The sequence below is a fragment of the Hippocampus guttulatus genome, chromosome 13 (assembly GCF_054856545.1).
Source record: "Hippocampus guttulatus isolate MCC_2025c chromosome 13, RoL_Hgut_1.0, whole genome shotgun sequence".
NCBI classification, from domain to species: Eukaryota; Metazoa; Chordata; class Actinopteri; order Syngnathiformes; family Syngnathidae; genus Hippocampus; species Hippocampus guttulatus.
This window is the reverse complement of record NC_141273.1, coordinates 16,828,703-16,850,872: the sequence shown is the minus strand read 5'-3', so window position 1 is coordinate 16,850,872 and position 22,170 is coordinate 16,828,703. Positions and strand designations below refer to the sequence as shown.

The 22,170-nt window shown below is 44.5% G+C and overlaps 1 protein-coding gene across 1 annotated transcript; it reads left to right on the top strand.

The window, feature by feature from the left end:
* Positions 1-8,306: 8,306 nt before the first annotated feature.
* Positions 8,307-21,036, top strand: crip2 (cysteine-rich protein 2). The gene is made up of 8 exons (XM_086126871.1): positions 8,307-8,455; positions 15,773-15,867; positions 17,492-17,549; positions 17,638-17,772; positions 18,827-18,895; positions 19,102-19,196; positions 19,827-19,884; positions 20,262-21,036. Exons 1-8 carry the CDS (start codon positions 8,413-8,415, stop codon positions 20,309-20,311), a joined length of 603 nt encoding a protein of 200 aa, XP_085982997.1. The 5' UTR covers positions 8,307-8,412; the 3' UTR covers positions 20,312-21,036.
* The last annotated feature ends 1,134 nt before the right edge of the window (positions 21,037-22,170 follow it).

Here is a 22,170-nt window from a genome sequence, read left to right as displayed (position 1 = left end):
TACTATCCTTCTTCTGTATAGCCAAACACGAACCCCAAAATAAAGAAACAAATAAAGGAGAAGTCAATACAAAAATATTCTTTACAAGACAGCATTGTACCCTAATGAAGTCCATATCTTGCTGAGCAGCGAACATTTGCTAGCGTTTGCGAAGGTAGCCGATGTTGCATTTTTGTCAAGGTACGTTCAAGGTCAAGGTCACAAACGTTTGAAATGGTCGCCAGACGTTTGCCTGTACTTTTCTTGTCGCAAGGAAATTTTGAACAGGTTCTAAAAAAGAAAAACATACAAACTGTTGGTGAACATCTAGTAAGCATCGAGCGAACACTTTGCGAACGTTTGCGCTCTTCAATGAACCCTGACGTGAACGCGCATACGCTAAACTTCACCTACAATTAATCTAATCATCTAATCTTTTTGTTTGCTGAAGTGCACAGCTCAAAATTTTAAGACTTCATTTTTGTGATATTACAGCTAAAGTCGCAGTGTAATTTTTGTTATTCTAGATCCAACTCTTCCAATGCATGGAGATGTTCGATCTGCAGTGAAGTTCTGTCGCCCTCCTAGTCTGGAAATCTGCATTACAACAACAGAGCCGTCGCTTTGCTGTGACGTAAACCAGGTGTCAAACCCAAGAAGTAGCTCTCTGGTTGGTGACCCCTACATTTGGGCCATGTCGTGATTCTAGTATGTTTTTGTTTTTTTACTGCTTTGAAAAAAAAGCCGAATTGGAAAGAAGATGGGTTGTTCAGAAGGGATCATTGTTGGTTATTTTCTGCAATAGAAATGAAAAATGATATGTCTCGTTAGCTTCTTACAAACGGGAGAGAAGGGACCGTTGCTTGGTCAAATGTGTCATTTCCAATACATCTTTTTAGGTGTGCCAGTGTGAAAATGTCACCGCTCAACATGAAATCTTACAGAAAAAGGAGCTGATAAAAATAAAATTACACACTGCAGCTTTAATGTCCATTTACCAGGCACACAATGATAATTCTAAATCCCTCCGCCCAATGAGAGTACACGATCACGGTATGAAGGCTTAATCGTTGTAATTTGATTGAGCGTGCATAAGAAGGCGTGTTTATTCTCAAGCGTGGAGCTGGTTAACTGGCAAAAACATGGCGTCTTTAAGGAGCATTTTAGCGACGTTTGCTAGCGCGTATGAAGGCATACGTCCTCTCATTGCTGCAGGAATGCTGTGGTCAGAGCTCTGTCTGATCTATACCATGTGTAAGCCTCAATTACAGGAGCCCGACACATGGGACTTGGGCCTTGTGGTCACGTGACCACCAAAGAGCCAATGGCTAACACCCCCTCCGATCAAGTGTGCAGTCTCAATGTTGGCTCGGTGCCTGCAGCGCTGAGTGAGGGGATGCTGTATGGTCCCTTTTGTGAAAATAAACGCGGAAAGAAAGGCAGATTGCACATTTTCCGCTTATGTGGGGGACCTGTGCCAAGATACCATGTATGGCTTAACTTCTTTTACACAAAGATACTGCAAAAGAACAGCTTCAGAAATGGAACAGAAGAGCTGGCGTATGTACCGTTTTTAGAAAAAAAGGCCTAACCCTTTTTTTTCCGTAGGCGTTTTTTTTTTTCTCAAACCACAGAACCAGAACCTTTGGAACATATCCAGTGTTTTTAATCAACATTTTTTTTCCCCTCAAACATTCACATCTTTTTTCTCAAACATGCACCTTTGTGACTTTGTACAGTATTTTGTCAAAAGAAAATATGTGACTGCCATCCTCAAAAAAAATCTGGAAATATTACTTATTCTCAAATACATACATATTTTCAAATCTTCAGCTTTTTTTTAAGTATGATTTGGCTTTTGAAAGTAAAAGATTTTTCTCCCAAAAAATCTAAATAAAACTAATAATAAAGAATCAATAAAATAAAAGACTTAACAACAGGAAAAATCTGCATCTTAGATTCTCAAAAATACGATACATCTAATTAAAACAAATTTCCTTAAAAAAAATTCCCTTTTCGAGAAAATATAATGTTCATTTTTGAAAAAAAATTGCCTATATCTTAAAAATGCTATTTTGAGGGGAAATGTATGACTTTTGTTCTCAACTATTCCCCTTTTTTTTCAAATATGTGATTTGGTTTTTCAGGAATTTGCACTTCCAGAAAAAAATACACATTACGTTAACTGTTATAGTGTTCGTTGACCCATCACATTTACAAATGGTCAGGAATTCCGACATTCTCCTTGACATTATTCCCTACAAATAAAATGTATTATTTTTGTTATTATTACTTTTCACTTCATCCAATCAGTCAAGGCCGCGTCCCAATACTTTAGTCCATTTCTTGTGTGATGGGATGGAGGCTCTCAAGTGGACGCTGGCTGTGATGACCTTTCAAAGACACTAGAGAGAGCTGTCGGCCTGCGTTTTCCCCATTGCTGGTTGTTGAAGTTGTGGTAGTAGTCTCAATCTACCAGCAGGGAGCCTCCTTTACACAGGCAGGCACTCTGAAAGGAAAAGTGCGTATTATTCTCCCACAATTTAAAACACCTCCTATCCCAGCTGACTTTGGGCGTAAAGCAGACTACACCCTGGACTGGTCGCCAGCCAGTTGCAGGGCACATCGAGAGACAAATGACCATTCATGCCCACATCCACACCGTCAATGAGTGGGAAGCGATCCCGCGATGCCCGCGCACAAGTCAGGCGAGTGTACGATTACACCATCAGCGACTCGTCACAACTGAACCGCAGTAAAACTGTTTTTCCATGGAGGATAAAGAATATATGCCCGTGAGTATTGTTGACAACTGGTGCGACTGTACCTCCCACCACCATGTCGCTAAACATTATAATCACATTATCACAAGATAATGCAGGGAATGCTGTTAGCTATTGGCAATCTGTGCTAGCACCGCAGCCTAGCATGTTAATTAGCCCCGCTGTGATGTCACAATCTGACACATTCTCTGAAAAAAGAAGCTAAGATTTCATTTATTGTTTGATTTCACATTTGGTGGGTGGGCAGCCACTTCAGAGACACAAATTTTCCAGACTATGTCTCCTTTCGAGTCCTATAGTGGACTATTTATTTGCTCACCCGCCCCACCTTGCTTGAGAATCCCATAGCATGGACTGTCGCATTCCACCAGATGACAGCAGCGCAGCCGGTGACCTTCTGCACGTTTGGTCTCGATTTGAAAGTGGTGGCAGTTGGTGTCTCCGATTTGTCCGCTTTGGGTGGGGGAACGACACGCCAAAAACAGGAATTGCCGGAATGGTGAGAAAATGTATGGACATTCCTTTGACTTTCGGACCCGTCGGCAAGGGACTCTCACTTGTTTGAATGGAGCTGGAACTTGATGCTGATTGAGTTCTTTCCTAGATAAAGTCATGTAAAATGAATTAATTCCTGCCAGGTCACCTTCTCATAACATTTTAAGTCATGCTTTAATGTTCCTAATTGTTGTAGAGTCGCGCATAGATAAGACAATCAAAGCAACAATTGTGTTATTTAGCTGGGATTGCGAAATGTTCATCCTGCCTTTGACAGACAGCATGAAAGGAGCTCCCGATAATGATTTGAATGCATTCCCGCTGAACTGGGGACTCAGAGGTATTTCGCGGTACCGCCGAAGCGGCAAATTGTCACGTAACGGGTTGGATGTGTGTGTTCCGGCAGCCGTTGCATTTTGCCATTTGAAGATGATTAAATGCATGACGACATCAGGATCAGAGGCATAAAACAGTCGAGGCGGAATTTATTAGCTTGACCGTTTCAGCGAGAAATTGCCAACGCAGGCCACAAAGCGTGCGTTCACACAGTCGCTGCGGCTTGCCTATTGAGATAACGAGATGCTGAATTTTATTAGAGTGTCGCTGTCAGACAGAACTTGAGGGACATTGCCGTGTCTGATTCTTGAAAATAAAACGGTGAGCGGCAAATGAGCAGAACATGACAACGAAGGCCTCTTTTCGCAATTCAATGTCAAAATTCCCAAAAGTCAACAAAACTTTCGTTGAATTTTAAAAAAATATGCATGAATGTCTTGACAAAGCTTTTAACCCAAATATATGAGATGAGTTCGCCGGCTTCTTCTCCACCACACACTTCCTTCACTGTGGCATCACCATAGATGCTACAAGTCTCATTTTTGAGCGCTCCTCCGACTACTGAAGAGCTGGCATACCAGAGAAAGTTCCAAGCAAAAGCCAACAGTTACAAGAAAAAGACATTAGGCACCCACAAGCCTAAAAATGGACCCCAGTGGAATCTCAAGTTCTCCCACTGGGGATAAACCCTCGCAACCGGCCATCGCCAAAGAAAATGTCACTCGCCCTTCTGCACTCCAGAAAAATGCTCCGCCATCGGAGCTCGGAACAAACGCTTTGTTGTGTCTCCGCAGGGCTAATCCGAGCCCGCTGCAGACATGATATCGCAGGTCGCCGAGTCCCCGACGGAGATACGAACTAGACTAAGCATAACGAATTTGAACCCTGACTCCTGACTCGAGCATGAACAGCGTGAAAACTGACATCAGAACTCAAGCCTCAGAAAATTTACAATCTGTAATGTTGCCGTCACCCCTCAAGGTCATTCAGCCAGAACGGGTCCCGCGCAGCAGCGCAGAAAGACGATTGGCGTCCCGGTCGCCATCGTGACCAAACTTCGGAAGTGCTGACAGAAGTGAAAGCCGAGACGTCCGCCACTGTTTTAGAGGGGAAGTAGACCACACCTCGACAGGATGTTTCTTTCGACAACAAGACTGCTTCGAGGTATATTTCGGGATCAACCCTACTGGATTTCAAGATAAACATTTGTATCATCTCAAGACCCCTCAAAGGACAGAAGATTTCTTTTCCTTATGGCCTCTACAGTAGGTTGGAAGAGCCAGCAAGTAAATGAGACCAAATCGTCATCTTTTTATCTTCCATCTGTGTCCGAGACGCAGAAATAGGGACGCTGCCACCCGTTCGCTGCATCCATCGAACGAGAGCCAAAAAAGAGGGGTGGGAGACGAAGCGGAGCTCTTAAGTCTTATCCACAAGATAATGTATCTGCCCGTTCGAATCCCACTGAACACTCAAGTCTGTCCGCCGGCATTTTATCATCGCGCTGCCGTCGCCTCCCAAGCGCGGCGTCTGTTTCTAAAATAATCCAGCAGACAGTGAGCTGGGCGTTGTGGGAACGTTTCAATTATTAACGCAGACTCGCTCGGTCTTCGCATGTGATTTGCAAGGAACCCATGACAACCGAGATCCTAATCCCAACGCCACTTAAACATAACTACCATGCGTACCTAAAGTGAAAATGTGGCGATACTTGTTTTTGAAGAACAAAGGTCTTATTAAGTTTGGAATTATTCTCAACAAGACAAAAAGAAAAAAATCTGACAACCAGTATACATAATATGTGTTTTTTTTTAAATTGGTTTTGTTTCAACCCCAGATAAAAATAAACAAAATCTGAAAAAAAAAGTTTTGTTTTAATTAACTTCTGTGAATAGTGAAAACCCACATATAAGCGATTGATTTTCAACAACCATCCCCAATAAATATATCAAACAGAAGAAACAAGTAACACATTTTAAAATATATATTTAAATATATTTGGAAAAATATTGGGGATAAAAAAAAAAAAACTGCAAATAAGCAAATCCATGGGGGCCCAAGTGCGAGTATGCGGGTGTCCAATGTATATTAAATTGTGACTTGCAAGAATTGTGATGGAAGGCGCAGGCACACCAGACACACAACAATATTATTTGAACAAACACTCCAAAGTCCATCCTTGCCCCCCCCCCTGCTTCAAAAAATAGAAAATAAAAAATAATTGACCAGATTCAATCCTACCAGGTCTCTATTTATGTCTTAATTTACAACCAACGCGGACTTTCTAGAGCCCTGTTTCCACCCAAAAATGAGATCATCAGCAGACGCAAAGGAAAAACAAAACCTCACTGAGGGCTAGAAGTGAATGTTCCGAGTGAATATGAGGACATACACTATGCTACAGTATGACATTGTGCCGATGCAAGCTTTCACGCGAGTGTCCATTGGAGCAAAGCGAGAGAACATTGCAGTGTCCGTCCTTGCCCTTCAGTCGATGACTTTGCTTCGGCTGCGAGAGGAAACATCGACATCTCTTCTCTTGACATTTTTCGACCAAACAGTATTCTTTCGGCCAGTTTCAATGTTATTTAATATGAACCAAGCATGACTTGGTGCTAAGTGCTACGATATCACTTTCCGATTCACTTGACAATCCGCGTTTCATCACAAGAGTCGCAGGCGCGCTGGAACCTCTCCCAGCTGTCTTCGGCAGTAGGCGGGGTACACTCTGGACCGGTTGCCAGGGCACGCATAGCCAAACAACCATCCGCGCTCACAATTGAGAATGTTTCATAAAGCTGCCATGCATGTTTTTGGAATGCTTGAGGAAAGTGGAGTACCCGGAGAAAACCCACGCAGGCACGGGGAGAGCATGCAATCTCCACACAAGAATGCCGACGGCAGAATCGAACCCTGGACCTCTGCACTGTGATGCCAGCTTGGTAACCAGATGGCCACCAGAGCGCCCCTCTTTTGACAATACCAAAAAAAAAGAAAAAGAAAATACCAACCATACCAAAGTGAACTGAATGGTGCTGATTGGTGGCAAGGGAGCGCTCGTTTTGTCTGTATCATACCATACCGTGCCATCATACTCAATTCAACTGTATTTTGCGAGCACTTTAAAACAACCGCCGCTGCACACAACGTGCTGTACATGGAGCAAAAATAATTCATACAACAAGAAACAACAAACGATAAATTAACTAACGAAAACAGTCGAAAGCATGAAAACGGTCAAACTAAAAATCAAGTCTCATGCTGAGTCAAAAGCCAAAGAATAAAAATGAGTTTCAAAGCTGGGCAGCGAGCAGCATTTTGGAGCAACTGGATACACTTAGTGAAGGATTGGGTGACTTCAAAGTAAAGTGCATTACAGTAATCCAGGCGAGATGTGACAAAGGCATGAATTACTGTTTCAAAGTATTCTTGAGAAAGGAGAGGCTTGACTTTAGCCAGATTTTTCAAATTGTTGGCGTTACCATCAAACTGCCACAACCTTATGGAAATCTGCTACCTATCCTGCCACGACCATACCGTATCACCAACAAAAGGGTGCCAGGAATAAGTTTAATATCAATGGGTTATTTAACTCTTTCCTGTTTTTACAATGAAACCTCATGCCACACGAAACTGGGCTGAATTGTGCTGATCTGTGGAAACGATAGTTTAATCTCCATGCTTCCACTACTGTCCCGAAATCTGCTTTTCGTCAGCCGGGCAGACAACACCTACAGTACGTGTGAAAGCATATGACCTCAGTCGCACTGCCTGAGAACGTGATAATGAAACGTTTGACTCAGTCGTCCTCGCTGTATGCGACACATGACGTTATTTTGATTGGAACCGGAGGAGGAATGGGATCCACCCAAGGCGCTCTTCCATTGCCTAACGCATTCCTACGAGGCAGTGGCTCTCAAAGGGAGCATTGTGATTCTGTGAAACTGGGCCCACTTCTGCTGCTGCTGTTGTTGTGCGAAGGGGAAAAGTGCGTCAGTAAAGCTTAAAAGCAGCAAAGATTGAGAGTAGACCTGGGCAACGTAAGGGCTGGGAGGCCCACATCTGGCCCGCCCCCAGTCTCTGACCAGCCCTCACAGTGACTATGAAGTCAAAGTAAAATGTCAAATATGCGTAGAGAAAGAGTTCCCAACATTTTTGCTATATTTAGCAACTTTTCTGGACCCTCTTTACACTATCACAGAAAAAATAAAAAATAAAACAAAAGACTAGCAAAAATGAGAACAGTGGTCCTCATGCCAGCAGCATTCTTATTTGCTGCATGGCGAAGGGAAGCGGGCCAACTTACTTTTAGTTACTTGTGGTATAGTAATTTAATTGTAATTATTTTTGCATTGTGAATTAAATTGTTTCCAATCATACTAATTCGATTGCAATTGGTGAGATGAACAGATGTTGATTATGTTTAATTGCATTAATTTAAATAAACATTGGACACAAACTTTGAATATTGTGTAATGAACTATATCAATGGGTTTATTTCCCTCTTTCTTTCTTTGTAAATATCGCAAACTCAAAGTACACGGCTGCTTCTTCATTTTGTTCTGTTGAATTATTTGGATGTCTTTCTCATTTTTAACAACGTATCACAATATCGGGGGAAACAGAATTGTACAGTTTTCCTTTTCCCTGATGCTCCTGAAGGCACCAACATTGTCGGGGGCGCGCCTATGCAAATGAGCAGCGGTTGGCTGAATAGCCTATGGTGCTGGAATAGCGGTCACGACACTCGTCTTGAGGACTGACAAGAATACGCACGTTGCTCTCATTCATCCGCCGAATATCACTTTTCTCTCCAAACATGGCTTCAAAATGCCCCAAGTGTGACAAGACGGTCTACTTCGGTGAGTAATTTCACCTCTAATTCTGCTTTCCGGCTCTGGGAATTGACTCAATTTTAGTCACACTAGCCAAAATATTGATTCATGAATTGACTTTATTTTTTTCCTGTTAGCTTTCCACGTTAGCTTAGGTTAATAACAAGAATATTTGCTGATTTTTCTAATAAAAGGTGTACATTAGACGCACACCCAATTTAAGGTTAACGTTTTACATTTCTGTTAAGGGAAAGAGAGTCACTGGGAAAATGTCAATGATTGACAGAGGCGAAATTTAGGAGGGAAAAAGCAAATATCGCGAGAAATTTGGTTGTTTGAAGCAATCAAATATTTACACACAGTATACTGGATTTTTATCATTGTCCAAACTGTCAATGGTGCACTTGTGCTCATCATTCATTTCCTACCTATAAGAAGACAACCTACTGATTTTCAACTTCCCTCAGAAGAAAGCATTTAAGATGTTAGGTTTTGCTCAGTGTTGCACTTGTCCATGTCTTTCATTTCCTAAAAAGAAAACAAAAACTGTAGATGTTGCACTACGTACTGAAAAGAAAAAAACTGTTTTATATACATACTGTATATGTATTAAAATATATTCATATATACTGTATATATACAGTATATATATATATATACTGTATATATATATACTGTATGTATACAGTATATATATACATAGAGAGAGAGAGAGAGAGAGAGAGAAATTTGAAATTTGTTACCATTGCATTGTCCGCAAACTACTTATGGGTCACTTGGTCAAAAAGAAAAAAAAAACTTTTGTCCTATGTCGTATTTGAAACTGTTACACTTGCTTGCATTGTTCACTTGGTGTTGTCACGGTACTGACATTCTGACTTGGATGCGATACCTGCATAAAGTACCGGGATACTGGAAGGATACCTCGACAAAAACCTCAAAGATCATTCAAAGCAGTGGACTCTTTCATGACAAAACGAAATAAACATCCTCAGTGTTAATATTTCATTACTCATGGATTAGCGCCATTTTAATTTGTTGTTGTGGTCCACAAGGCTGCTTGGCAGGGCATGAAGGTGACACTTGCCAAGTGTGCAAAAAAACACCATATGCCCAGATCAAGCAGCGTGGGAAGAAAACACGTCAACAAGGATTTCGATGCTGATGAAAAAAAAAAAAAGAAATGTATGACAGATGCTGCTACGGTGTTGATTCAATCATGCAGATTACAACAACAAAACCAGACTGCCTTTTAATTTGATTCCTCCAAATAAATTACGTAAGCATCGTGACACAGTTGCTGCTCATCCCGCCAAAAAAAAAAAAAGACCTAAAGATCCAGTCCCAGGGAATCATAAGCAAGGCGTGTGAAGTGAGCGTTTGTTGGCGCAGCCGGTGTTTTATTTTATGTAACAGCAGAGTTATTTCTGCTCGCGGTGTGTCCCCGCTCGTGCAGTGTTGACGTAAAAATGATGGGGGGAAAACAAGTGCACCCACATGGCTTGGAGACTAGGGGAGGCGTTTGCTACATTAAGTTCCAGTCACAGCGCGGGAGGTTCAGAAAAAAACCCAACAACCAAATGATAAGGCACATGCAAGAAGGGAGTTAACGTGGTGACGTTTTGAGGTTTTTCGGATGCTTGCCGATTCTGCGGAATCAGCGCATTTCCTCCTCCTGCGTCCCACGGTTTAGCCCGGAATCACGCGGGAATGATTCGACCAAGAAACACTTAATTAAATTTTTTTTTTAATTATTCTTTTTTTAGGTCAGTCAATCCCTGGTACTGTGTTAAGGGAAATCATCAAATTTCACTCAATAGGTCATCAATTTTGTTTTTAACTCATTCAGTACCAGCCAGTTTTAGACCAAGTCTGAAAAGACATTTAAAAACGTCTTTGGGAGTGACTGAGTTAAAATCCATTGATGCCGGTGACAAGCAATCGAATGCTCTTGAACTTGATGTCAGAAGGCCCACCAAGCGGAATTCCGGCACCTGAAAACACCCCGTACCAAGGGGGTCAAAGTTGCATCAATGCAAAGGTACTCCGCTGCTAACTTTGCCAAGAAGATCGGGAACCTCATTCAATTTACGACGACATTGACGTGAATGCAGTCTTTTGACGATCATTTCAGAAGCTGAAAACACTCTTTCAAGGACATCATAGTTGTCTCGACGCCGAGGCGCTCATGTGACCAAGAGTGAAAGTCAGTTGCGGGTTTTCACGTTGCTACGATGTTCTCGTATTTACTGATGCAGCTCGCGATGTTCCACGCTACACAGACTGCGGTTAAATTCTAGATTTTGTGAGTTTAGTGTTCCAAAGAGGCCACCACACCGTGGCCAAGTAAACCAAACTTGGTGGCAACGGGGATTCCAAATGGGGATGGGTGGGGGGGGGGGGGGGGGGTTATTTCCTGTTCCATTTGACTCCAATTGTAATTACTTTGTCGGTTGATGGTGAGCGACTCTTGCAGACTTCCAGCTGTTGTTGCCGTCTATCGTTTTGGAGCGAGCGACAAGTTAAAACACTTGACTCCCCTCTTCTAAAAAAAAAAAAAAAAAAAATCGCAATGCCGCAGTCTGGTATGGAAATGTTTGTGGAACTTTCCATTGGTTTCCTTTCAAAGCGCGCCGCTTTCCCTGAAGTACAAAGTTGAGATGGATGGTCAAATAAACGCAGATGATCTCCTCCCATTAGGACGGCCACCGTGCCGCGCGTTGTGATGATGTAGCGCCTCTGCTCCGCCTGGTTGACGTTTAAAAATCCACAAAAACGGTGTCTCCTAGTGAGGGAGCCATTGCGATCTGTTTTTGTCAAAGCAGTCAGTCCGTAGCTGGAAACCGCCTCTCCAGACAAACCCAATTTCTCAACTCTCCAATTTAGGGAACCATTCTCACTGTTGCAGTCTGTCAGAGCAGCTTTGCGGCAATCGCTCAAGTCATGGGAAACTCCTTCTCCCAAACAACATCCCGCCGGTAAAGAGTCGCAGAGGTACTGATGCGCTAATCCGGAATTCCGGGAAAGTCCTCCGGAATTCCGGATCAATTTTCACATTATCCTGAAAATTGAGGGGAAAATGGCCTAAAATGAATCCGGATATTAGTTGACAACATCGAACGAACACGAGTTTGAGTTCGTTGTTTTGCTTTCACGATCGTAGCCGTGTTGAGCCACTAACACGAGTTACAGTCAAGAGATTTTCGTCCCTTTGTAAACACACTCGCTAAACCCCAGTGGAACGAATAAAAGACGTCGTGGACAAGACAGTCGTTGTAGTAAAAAAAATATATATATATTTGGACAAAAAGGGAAACGGATGAGCAGAAAAAAAACATGTCCGTCCGACTTCGAGCGTCGTGTCGTCTCAGCTAGCTTAGCTTAGCTGTTGTCGTAGCTCGAAGCTTCTTTGATCCGCGACGTCGGCGCTGATTGGTCGAAACGAAAGACGCTCGCGTGCGTTCGTGTTCGCGCAAACGCACGCACAGCAGAGAGTAGCGGACGATATTTTTTTTCCCCCCCAGAATTTTGAGGAAAGTCCACTTTTATCTCAGCAATTAAGTGCGTCGAAACTAGGCGTAAATGGATCAGTTTCTTCTTCTTTTGTGTCTTCTTCATCTCTTTCGTCCCTCGCTCCCACGGCATGGTGATCAGTGGACTCAAATGGCTGGCCTGTATTTAAGCAAGAGTGTCCCAAAGTGCCTCATGTATTATAATTTGGGACATTTCCATTCACACCACGTTTCTTTTTTTTTTCTTCTTCTTTCCCTGATGGAGTAGCTCCGTCCGTCCCCTCTGCTGGACTATGTTCTTTTTCTTTCTTTTTTTTTTTTTCTTTTTTTTCCCACACCTCAATGCAGCTTTGACCACACAATATCCTTTTTATCCTCCCGTCAGCCTATCCGGAGCGCCCAGTTTTCCGCCTGGCTGCACGAATGCTCCTCGTTGGTTACGTAACGTCCATTTTCTTGAGTCGCTGCTTCTGGCGCGGCGTCGTTGCGTAACCGCCGCTCGCCACTCCATGCCGGTCGGTCCTCTGGCTTTTCGGGGGGGGGGGGGGCGCAAATACGATCCCGTAACGGAGGTGTCGTCATCTCGTGGGAGACGCAGGTGAAAGTACTTGCGTGTCACGTTTCATGTGACAGCAGAGGCCAGACATGTCGTCCTGTGAAACCAGCTGAAGTCATTTGCTACAATCGTTAATGCGCCAACGTTGCCGAGCAGAGGAACTGCACTCCATTCATGATGTCGCCTAATGTCAAAGCAACAAAAGACGATCCGGGCGTATCAAAGTAGACATGCGGAGGTAAATTGAGGTGATAACTTCCCCAAGCTAGGGAACCTCACTCCATTCTCTTTCTCTCCAAACTATCTTGCGAGAGTCAATTCAGGAGTTCAAATCTCCAGTTTTTCATTTGTCGTCAAAGCCACATCGGAGCAATCATTTCAGTCGCTCCAAGCTTTGGAACATCACTCTTGTCATGCCCCCCCCCCCTCAAAATGTCGACGCATAGAACCAGAGAACTTTTCCAAGCCGGAGAACTCCCATCTCCGAGCGTGCCAAAGCTGATGCGCTAATTGTGTCAAGTTGGGGACTCCAGTCAGGAGTCCCCAACTTGACACAATTAGCCCGAAGACGGCTGGGATAGGCTCCAGTACCCCCCCGCGACCCTTGTGAGGATAAGCGGATCGGAAAATGAATGAATGAATTAGAGATTTCAGTCCAGATTTAAGCAAGGATCATGAATGTTGACACCGACATTTGCTTTTGCGTGCCACATAAAATGACGTGGCGGGCCAGATCTGGCCCCCGGGCCTTGACTTTGACACCAAGTGGTCTGGAGACACTGCAAGCTGGGTCTCAAAGTTGAAAAAAAAACGCAGTGGTAAATGCCACGCTGACTCATCTGGGCAACCTCATTCTATTCACTACGTGGCTTTCCCACTCGACTTGCTGCAATTTTTGGGGTGGCAGACTCGAAAAATAAAGTTCTTCTCAACATGTCGTCGTGTTCCCTAGAAACCAAAGCATGCGTGCAACTGGGAGAAAAGAGTCACCGAGGCAGGGCTGCTGTTTTGCCCGGCGGCTTTCTCTGACCAACGCAGACAGGATGCGAGTTAACGGCACCCCATTTACGTCAGACGGAAGAATTCATGAGGTCGGCCTCTTTTTAATCCGCAGAGGGATGGCGACTTTGATGGGAGGGGCGCTTCGCTCGCCCGGGGAACCTCGCCTCGCGCCTTCACCGAGGCGACAAGCGACCTCCAGAGTGGAGTTTTGCCACGAGGTTGCATCAGCTGCAGAGCCAGCAAGAGAAAGTGGGAGAGAGGCCTATTTTTTTTTCAAAAAGCATGCCTTGGCATTGGGCCCACTGCACGCTCACAGTGACCCAGAAGAAATTGATTTAGCTGTTCCACGCTGCGCTGCTGTTTTTTTTTTTTTTAATCGCTTCTGTTGTTGTCATTTAATCCAAAGTTCCTTGTTTTATGATGCCGTTTGCCAAAGATCACTAACCCGGTAGTCATACCTGAAGTAAAAATGTATATATTCCCCTTGAAGGCCATAAATACAAAACATTCCAATGTTAAACAGGAAGTCTGGCAACTAATCCGGTAACCAAGGACCCCCCACCAGTATTGAAGACCCCGTTGTTGCGGTAACCGTCCAGATGAATCCTTGACATCTCGTTCGCGCGGATAATGAGGATTGCAATCGGGCTTCATTGGGGGTGGGTAGGTTAGAAACATCATCTAGGCCACACACGCTGATCCACCTCCCCCCACTCGCAACCCTACTCACAATAACAACAACACTGAACTGTTAAAGTGGCATGTTTTTTTGTTTTGTATTTTTTTAACGATGCACTTTTCATTCTCTGAAGTGCACATAGGTGCATGCTGCACCGGGGGCGGGTGGATCTATTTTTAAACCGGAGAGAGCGAGGTGTCTGGATAGTGAAAGGTGTCCTCAGATTTGCGTGGTGATTAATCAAAATGCTGGTTTAAAACCTCGAGAGTGTTCGTTGATCGTTTTCATGATGACGCCAAAAACGGTCAGTCACGCGAGGGCGATGGGGGGCCCCCCCTCCCTCCTCCAAGAGACTCCAGACTCAAAGAAGATTCAAATCCTGAACCGTAGAACTGTAAAGCAGACGGGCTAACCGCTGTGCAAATCACGTTAGCAGTCAACCCACACTGCCTGGACTTCAGCGTTTGACTTTCCCATGTTTGCTTTGGTTACTTGCACGGAAACGTTTTCATCGCAGGAATTTGATGGGATATTTGTCGGTAGGGAGAGGAGGAGGAGGGGGTTTTTGGTCGGAAGCCCATTCCAGTATCCGGTTATTTGTGTCCCACCGTGATAAGAGAAGGCTTTTCCTCTGTGGCCCCGGCACGGATCCTTGGGGCACCATTGTGTGCGAACAGACTTATTGGAATGTGTATTATTAGGTCCCTTGGTTGAGGGGGGGTGGTCAGTCTGGAAGTGCAAAAAGAAAACGAGGGGCAGGAATGAGGAGTCGCTGAAAAAGATTGACTTAAAAAATTTGGTGGGGGGGGGGGTCATTGATTGAGGATGACCTAATTGAAGCAAAATTATCTGCCAGTAGAACAGGAAAATTTGCTTTGTCCAGCAAGCCTCAAAAGTCTACTTCTGTTTTCTTTAAGCTAGTTTATACCAAAAATAAGTTCTTCCTTTTTGGGGGGGCTAGGGGGAGTGATTCTTCATAATAATACAAACAAATCAAGATACTCTAAATAACGCTCTTGCCTCTGGGCAAGGCGAGCCACACTCACCAATGCACCCCCAGCTGTTTCTTCGAGGGGCATAAACGCATTAAAAAAACAAAACTTGAACGCTTGCAAGCAACTGTTGTATGTTTTCATAGAGCACGACACCATTTTTTTTTTTTAATTGAAAATGTGGCAGCAAGATATATTGCCATTTCGATTCATTTCACAGGGCAAAATTGATTGGAACGTGCGTACATCAAGCACATCACCATCGGGCAGGATGGGTGAACTGTAAACGGGGGGTGGGGGGGTCACAGCGGGGGTGCGGGGGTGGTTACACAAAGGATCTGGGTTAGACTTGGGGGGTGTTGCCCTTTTTCCAGCTAGAATGGAACCACGTAGCTGTGTGTCTGTCCCGCGATGACATCATCGTAGCATCCCGTCTCGTTCACGGGCATTCCCAGTCATCGCCGGCTTGGCCCGACGACAACTTCGTCATTCTCGTCCCCGTGAACAAAGAAAGCCCCTTGTTGACTCTTTTGCGTGTGCGTTGGTGCCACTCACTCACGCTTTGTGTCCTTGTTTTTTTGTGTCCCCCCCCTCCCCGCGCAGCCGAGAAGGTGTCGTCGCTGGGCAAGGATTGGCACAAGTTGTGCCTCAAGTGCGACCGATGCAACAAGCTGCTCAACGCCGGCGGACACGCCGAGGTCAGTTTGGTGACGTTTGAGGGGCAACGCAACACAACCGGGATCGTAAACAGTCGAGCTGGGGAGGGGAGGGGGGGTGTCTCAACGCAGCTGTTTGCGACTTTCGGTGTATTTCTGTCTCCACGATTTAGGGAATATTTCACGAGCAATGTGACAAGTGTGAAATTTCCAAACTAAACACAGATCGAGCACTTGGGACAAGTTTCAGGCAATCGGAGAAGGGGCTCCTCCTTTCGCAGGCAGGAGGAGATGTGAATTCAGGACATCAAACTGCGATCCCCCCCACCTTGGAGACGTTATTCAACCAAATTTCCTGGAGGCAAATTTTTTTTTTTAAAAATCTAAAAATATCCGCTAGCTGCATGGTTGTTATGGTAACAAAATCCGGACTCGTCCTTGGCCTGAATGGTCACTAGCCAAGCCATGTTTGCGAGTGGTTCCCTGCGTCAAACTCGTTGAGAGGGAAGCCGACGACACAGTTGACTCCATTTTGCTTCTGTTCTCGCCTCGAGAGCGATGGAATCAATTCGGCGCAGTCGCCACAAGTCCTTCCGATCAGTCAATCCATGATTACGCTACGCCTGTCACAAGTTCTCACTGGAGTGTCCATGTCACAAGCAGTCTGCTTCTTGCTTCTCTTTGATGTGATCACTGAAGGTCTGGATTTTTACTACCCTACTGATGACTTTCTCAGGACGTCTCACACACACACACACGCACGGCTTCATTTTTGGCGCGGGTCTGCCGCTGGTTCTTGCTGTATACATCGCCGTGCAGCCCACTCGCTTCCCAGCCGTCAACTTCCCACACTGACATTGAAATCTTTTCCAGCTACTCTTTCTCAACGTCGTCGCTCCTGGTCAGAAATACAGGGAGAGTTTGGGAGGAATATACTGTACATTCTTATATATAGATTTTTTTTTAATTTAAAATTCTGTCACATCAAAAGTTCTTGGGAAACCAATTCGTGAATACTCGGTGCACTAGAGCTTGCCCAGCCGTGGTGTCGATGGTCCCAAAACATGAGGTCATGTGGCCCGAGCAGAGAGCATCATGGGTAGTACGGCCCGGAAGCTTGACACCGCCGCCGCTTTCTCCTCATCTATGGTCATTAAGCTCCGGACCACTGATCCCCTCGCTGCCCCCGGCCACCCTTGGGGGGGGCTTGGTCACATTCTCCTGTGAGTGACCGCCGCATTCCCGGCATGCAACAGGCCATTCAGGCTTCAAGTGGAAACAGTCACTTGACATGTTATGCGTTGGCCGGACGGGTGGCGATGACTTCATCGGGCAAACGGAAAAGGGTGGCATCTTTTTGGAAAGAGGCACGGATAGATTTGATTTTTAATCAAGTCCTACAAAGTAACTTGCGTTGCTACGCGATGCATTAAGGAGGAAGAATGGCACTCTGCTATAATCGCACAAATATGCAATTCACCTGATAATTCGTTTTTTTGTGTGTTCTAAGGTATAAGATGTGATTAAAAAGGTGTTTTTATATGTATATATACAGTATGTATATATATATATATATATATGTATACTGTATATAGTTTCACCTACTCCGGGTGCGGGATGAGTTCACTGCCATGTCTCCCATACGTCTTCTTCTTTCTCCTTTCAGCATGACGGAAGGCCCTACTGCCACAAGCCGTGCTACGCCGCCCTCTTCGGGCCCAAAGGTGCAGTACATTTTGTGATTTTTAAAAAAAAAAATTTCCATCCAAAATGAAAGCTTTGCCATTCAGCATCATTGTTAATGATTTGCAGGCGTGAACATCGGCGGTGCCGGTTCCTATGTGTACGACGCGCCAACCGGCAGCAACGCGCCGGCCGCCCTCGGGGACGACGCCCCCGGTCAGGCCGAGGAGAAGAAGACATTCGCCGCCAAGGCGCCCTCCAAAGGTAATTCAAATTTAGACGGCGCAGTTACGCTTCCGTGCGACCGGCTCGCTGACTCAGTGATGAGAGGCGGCAAAAGTGTCTTTGTGTCATGCCAGTAGATAAGCGTTTCGAGGCGAGCGCAAAGAATTTGCAACCGTGCTCGTTTGATCTCAAGTGCTTTGCACACACGAATGAAGAGCGTCTCGTCTCATGGCTCTGTGGCACCCCCTGCAGGTTTGAAGGGCAGCACTAAGCAGAGAAATATGATCTTGGATAGGGTGTGCAAACTTGGGGAGTCAACATCCACATTTGATTTTTAAATAGGGCAACTGGGCGATGTCATATGAAAAAGTTGACGCTGAAATGCGGATGTAACGTGAAAAAAACAAGATTTCATTGTCACTTTTTTAAAAATGTCATCGAATGAATATAACTGGAGTTACGATTTCTCTGGGTACTCCGGTTTCCTCCCACATTCCAAAAAACACGCCATGGCGGTTTATAATGGAACACTCCAAATTGTCCCTAGGTGTGAGTGTGAGCGCCGATTGTTGTTCGTCTCCGTGTGCCCTGTGATTGGCTGGCAACCGGTTCAGGGTGTCCCCCGCCTATTGCCCAAAAGAAAAGCGGATCGCCAAATGAATGAATAACTGTCGTTAATCAACCAGTTATTTCATGAAATATTTTTTTAACATAAACTTGCTTATTTGACTATTTCTTTGTTTTAGTGGACAAATGGAACACTTATTTCATGAGGTAGTGCTTAATGTACATCATCTTATAAATAGATTCATTTCACTCTGATTTTTATTTCGTATTAGACCCATTAACGTAAAAATGTTTTTGAAAACGACAAAAATTAAACATACTTTCCACAAACGTGCGTCTGCGTGCGCATGTGCCCCAAGCTTGTTATACCGAGAATATTTCTGCCTTTGTTGTTGCCACCGTGACCCTGGGACACCCAGCTGAGCGGTTTAAAATCCTGCCGTGCTAAGTCAAACACTGACACTTACCTCCATGCGAACATTTCTTTTTAACAAGTGCGTGTGTGCGTGCGTGTGCGTGTACACAGCTGGAGGCGTCACCACTTTTTCCGGCGAGGCCAACATGTGTCCCAGATGTAACAAGAAGGTGTATTTTGGTGAGTAGGCTCCTCGTGGGCTTTATGCAGACTGTCATTGAGGTGGCAATGGACAACAAACAAACAAAGACTGCAGGATTGACAATGTGACTGGACGGTGTTGCCTTTGACTGAAAAGTTGAATTCAAAAGTTGAATTCAAGGTAGCGACGTAAGTCAAAATTGAGTGGCGACTCAATTGGTTGGTGTTTTTGTTGTTGTGTGTAGCCGAGAAGGTGACGTCACTGGGCAAAGACTGGCATCGCCCCTGCCTGCGCTGCGAAAGGTGCAGCAAGACTTTATCTGCTGGCAGCCACGCCGAGGTAACCGCTGGGCAAGACGACTCGGTCCCTTCACGGCTCGTCCCGAGTAGCCACATAGCCACTCTTGCCGCCATGCTACCGCTACAATTTAGCCACTATTGTTGCAATGCTACCACTGTGATTTTTGCCACTTTTGTCATTCCTACAACTTAGCTCACAATGCTACTGCCACGATAACCGAGCGTCGTCCATCGCTTTGATACAACCACAATTAAATCAGTTTGGTGCTATGCTAGTGCTAGGACGGAGCTGCTTCTGTTGCTCTCCTACCGCCATAACGTAGCAACATTTGATGCAGGACCACTTAGACTTTGGTACTTTCATTGGTAAGCAACCCAAACAACTTCACTACTTTCGTCGATTTATTCTACTGCAGGAAATGAGCCACTTTTGTTGCTATACTACTCGTACGACTTTGCAAAATTCCCTGCAGCTCTGCTGCTACAACTTAGCCACTTTTGTCACTATGCTACGGTCAGGACAAGCATTTCAACTCACCTGCTTTCAGAGCCATGCTCCAGTTATGATTAAGCTGCTTTGGTTGCCGTCACTCCTAATACCACATGCTGCTTCACCAAGTGTAAATATATTGTGAGTTATTTCATTTTTTTTTTCTTCATCATTTTCCAGCATGATGGCCAGCCTTATTGCCACAAGCCATGCTACGCCATCCTCTTCGGGCCCAAAGGTAACCGCTAGATGATGCCGTTGATCCGCCAAATATCATCAGCTACACGGTGCCCTGAATGTCTTGCGCACAAAACGCTGTGCACGCGCAAACACACACACACATACATTATACTCGGGGTGGGCAAACTTTTGTACTCAAGGACCACATTTGATTTTAAAACTGAAGAGCGAGCCAGCTCATTCATGGATGTGGTCAACACGTTTTTGAATATCTATCTGTAGAGAGAGAGAGCACCCCCACTATATATGCCCCCCCCCCCGCTCCTCCAATCCCTCCTTTGTGCCATACTTTCCCTACCCGTGCAAGGGGTAGGGAAAGTATGCAAGTGAGCCCTCCCCCAACTCGTGGCCCTTTTGTGCTTCTTCCTTCTCCAGGCGTCAACACGGGCGGCGTAGGCAGCTACATCTACGATCCCACCCAGTGACTCGGCTTTCCTTTCTCCCGCCGGGACCCCCGCTGCCCCCTCGTCCCCTCCTCCTGACAACATGTTCCTCGTCTTCTCCTTTTCAAGAAATTCCTAGCAGCTGTTTTTGCAAAAAAAAAAAAAAAGTTCCGTTTCTCATGACCAAGTGGTTTTGCATGGTCATTACTTCGAAAGAAAAAGAATTTGTGAGCACAGTGAATTCCAGTGGTTTGGTGGACGGAAAAGACGGGAGATTGTTACATTGCCATTGAAGTTATTGTTTTTTTTTCTGCAATGCCATATTTAATAGTTTTGACAGCCTGACGACATGATAAACTTGACTGTTAGTGCACCGTGGTTATCTGATGTTAGGTTAGCTTCATTTGGAGTCTCCAAAAGCGTCCTGAAATATGGACGCTTGATGCTCCATCTCCGCCCCGCGATTGTGCCGGTGGCCAGTTCTCGGTGTTCGGTTCCGAGGTTAGCCAGTAGGGGGCAATAAATTGCATTCCTGTCACTTCAACACGTTCAGAAGCAGGCCGTTAGACGACAGTGTTTGCTTTGCATAGACACTGCCTTGCGTTGCTGTTGTTAGTTTAGCATTGCATTCATTTGGCACTCGCCGTAAGGCGGAAACATGTTTTATTATTGTTCATGTTTTCATGGTAGTCTCCAGCTGTTTCTGTTCTTGACAAAATGTGGTGTCTGTTGTTTATAAGATGAAATAAAGCCACACTACATGCACAGTCTCAAGTGTGTTTCTTTCATTCAAAGCTCACGTGTGGCAATCAGTTTAGCTATACAGTATGTATTTACAATCTAATATAAATATATATAGAGAGAGAGTGTGCGTAACTAAATGGTATTTCTGTCAGATTGAGCATGTTTTAGATGCTTGTCATTTGAGCTAATCTTATGTCATTTAATTGCAATTGGCGTTTATACTTCTGATATTTAACATTCAATTTATTTTTCTGTAAAAAAAAAAAGTTCACATCAAACCGGGCAGGCCCATTCAGTGAAATTATATGATTTCATTTATTTACAACCATGAATAGATTTTACGTATTTTTATAGCATTTTATAAAATACAAAGATTTCTTTTTTTTAAATGCAATAATTAATTGAAGTGTAATTTGCCAACATCGCCGTTAGGTGAAGCAACTGCTGAGACACAACAGACCGAGGGGGGGAGGGGGACACTCGGACACTAACGTGCAATGTTTCAATTCATGACTCCCAACCATTTGCAGACTCCTTTTTACCCGAACTCTTGCAAAGAAATGAAAAAAATTATAAATAAGTACCTGGGATTGAATGTGCAGAGTCAGAAGAGCCCCCTCGCTGTCCATCTTTGAAACTCGTCTTAAAACTTATTTGTATTTCTCTGTTGACTCAGCATGAGACTTGATTTTTAATTTGACTGTTTTGTGTGCATTCAACTGCCTTTGTTATTAATTCATTGTTTGATTTATTTGTTGTTGAATGATTTTTTTTTATTTAGTTTTTTTTTCTCCATGTGTAACACTTTGTCTACAGCGGCAGTTGTTTTAAAGTGCACTGAAAAAACAGTCGAGTTGAGAGACGAGAGCCCATTTTCGAAGTGGCTAACGCACCGTAGCATCTACGTAGCGTTTAGCCGTGGAATGCGTTTGTCAAACTCGAAACAAGGAAGCGTCTTGAGCAACATCTCTGGTGACACACGCGGGCAGTCAACGAACACACACTTCCTCTCGCCAATTATTACTTGTCAGCATTGAGCTAAGCAGGTGCTGCCACTTGTCCTCTTTCGCATTCTTCCCGAGAGAAAAATGCGAGCAGCTACGAATGGCATGTGGCGTGTTGTCGTGCGTTTGAATTCGAGGTGCTTTGAGATGAGC

Bases quoted from the DNA above. Each gene is read 5' to 3' on its own strand.
- crip2 (XM_086126871.1), top strand. From the start codon at position 8,413: ATGGCTTCAAAATGCCCCAAGTGTGACAAGACGGTCTACTTCG. The intron at 17,550-17,637 runs GTGCAGTACATT...AATGATTTGCAG, and splicing joins CGCCCTCTTCGGGCCCAAAG to GCGTGAACATCGGCGGTGCC. The intron at 17,773-18,826 runs GTAATTCAAATT...GCGTGTACACAG, and splicing joins CGCCAAGGCGCCCTCCAAAG to CTGGAGGCGTCACCACTTTT.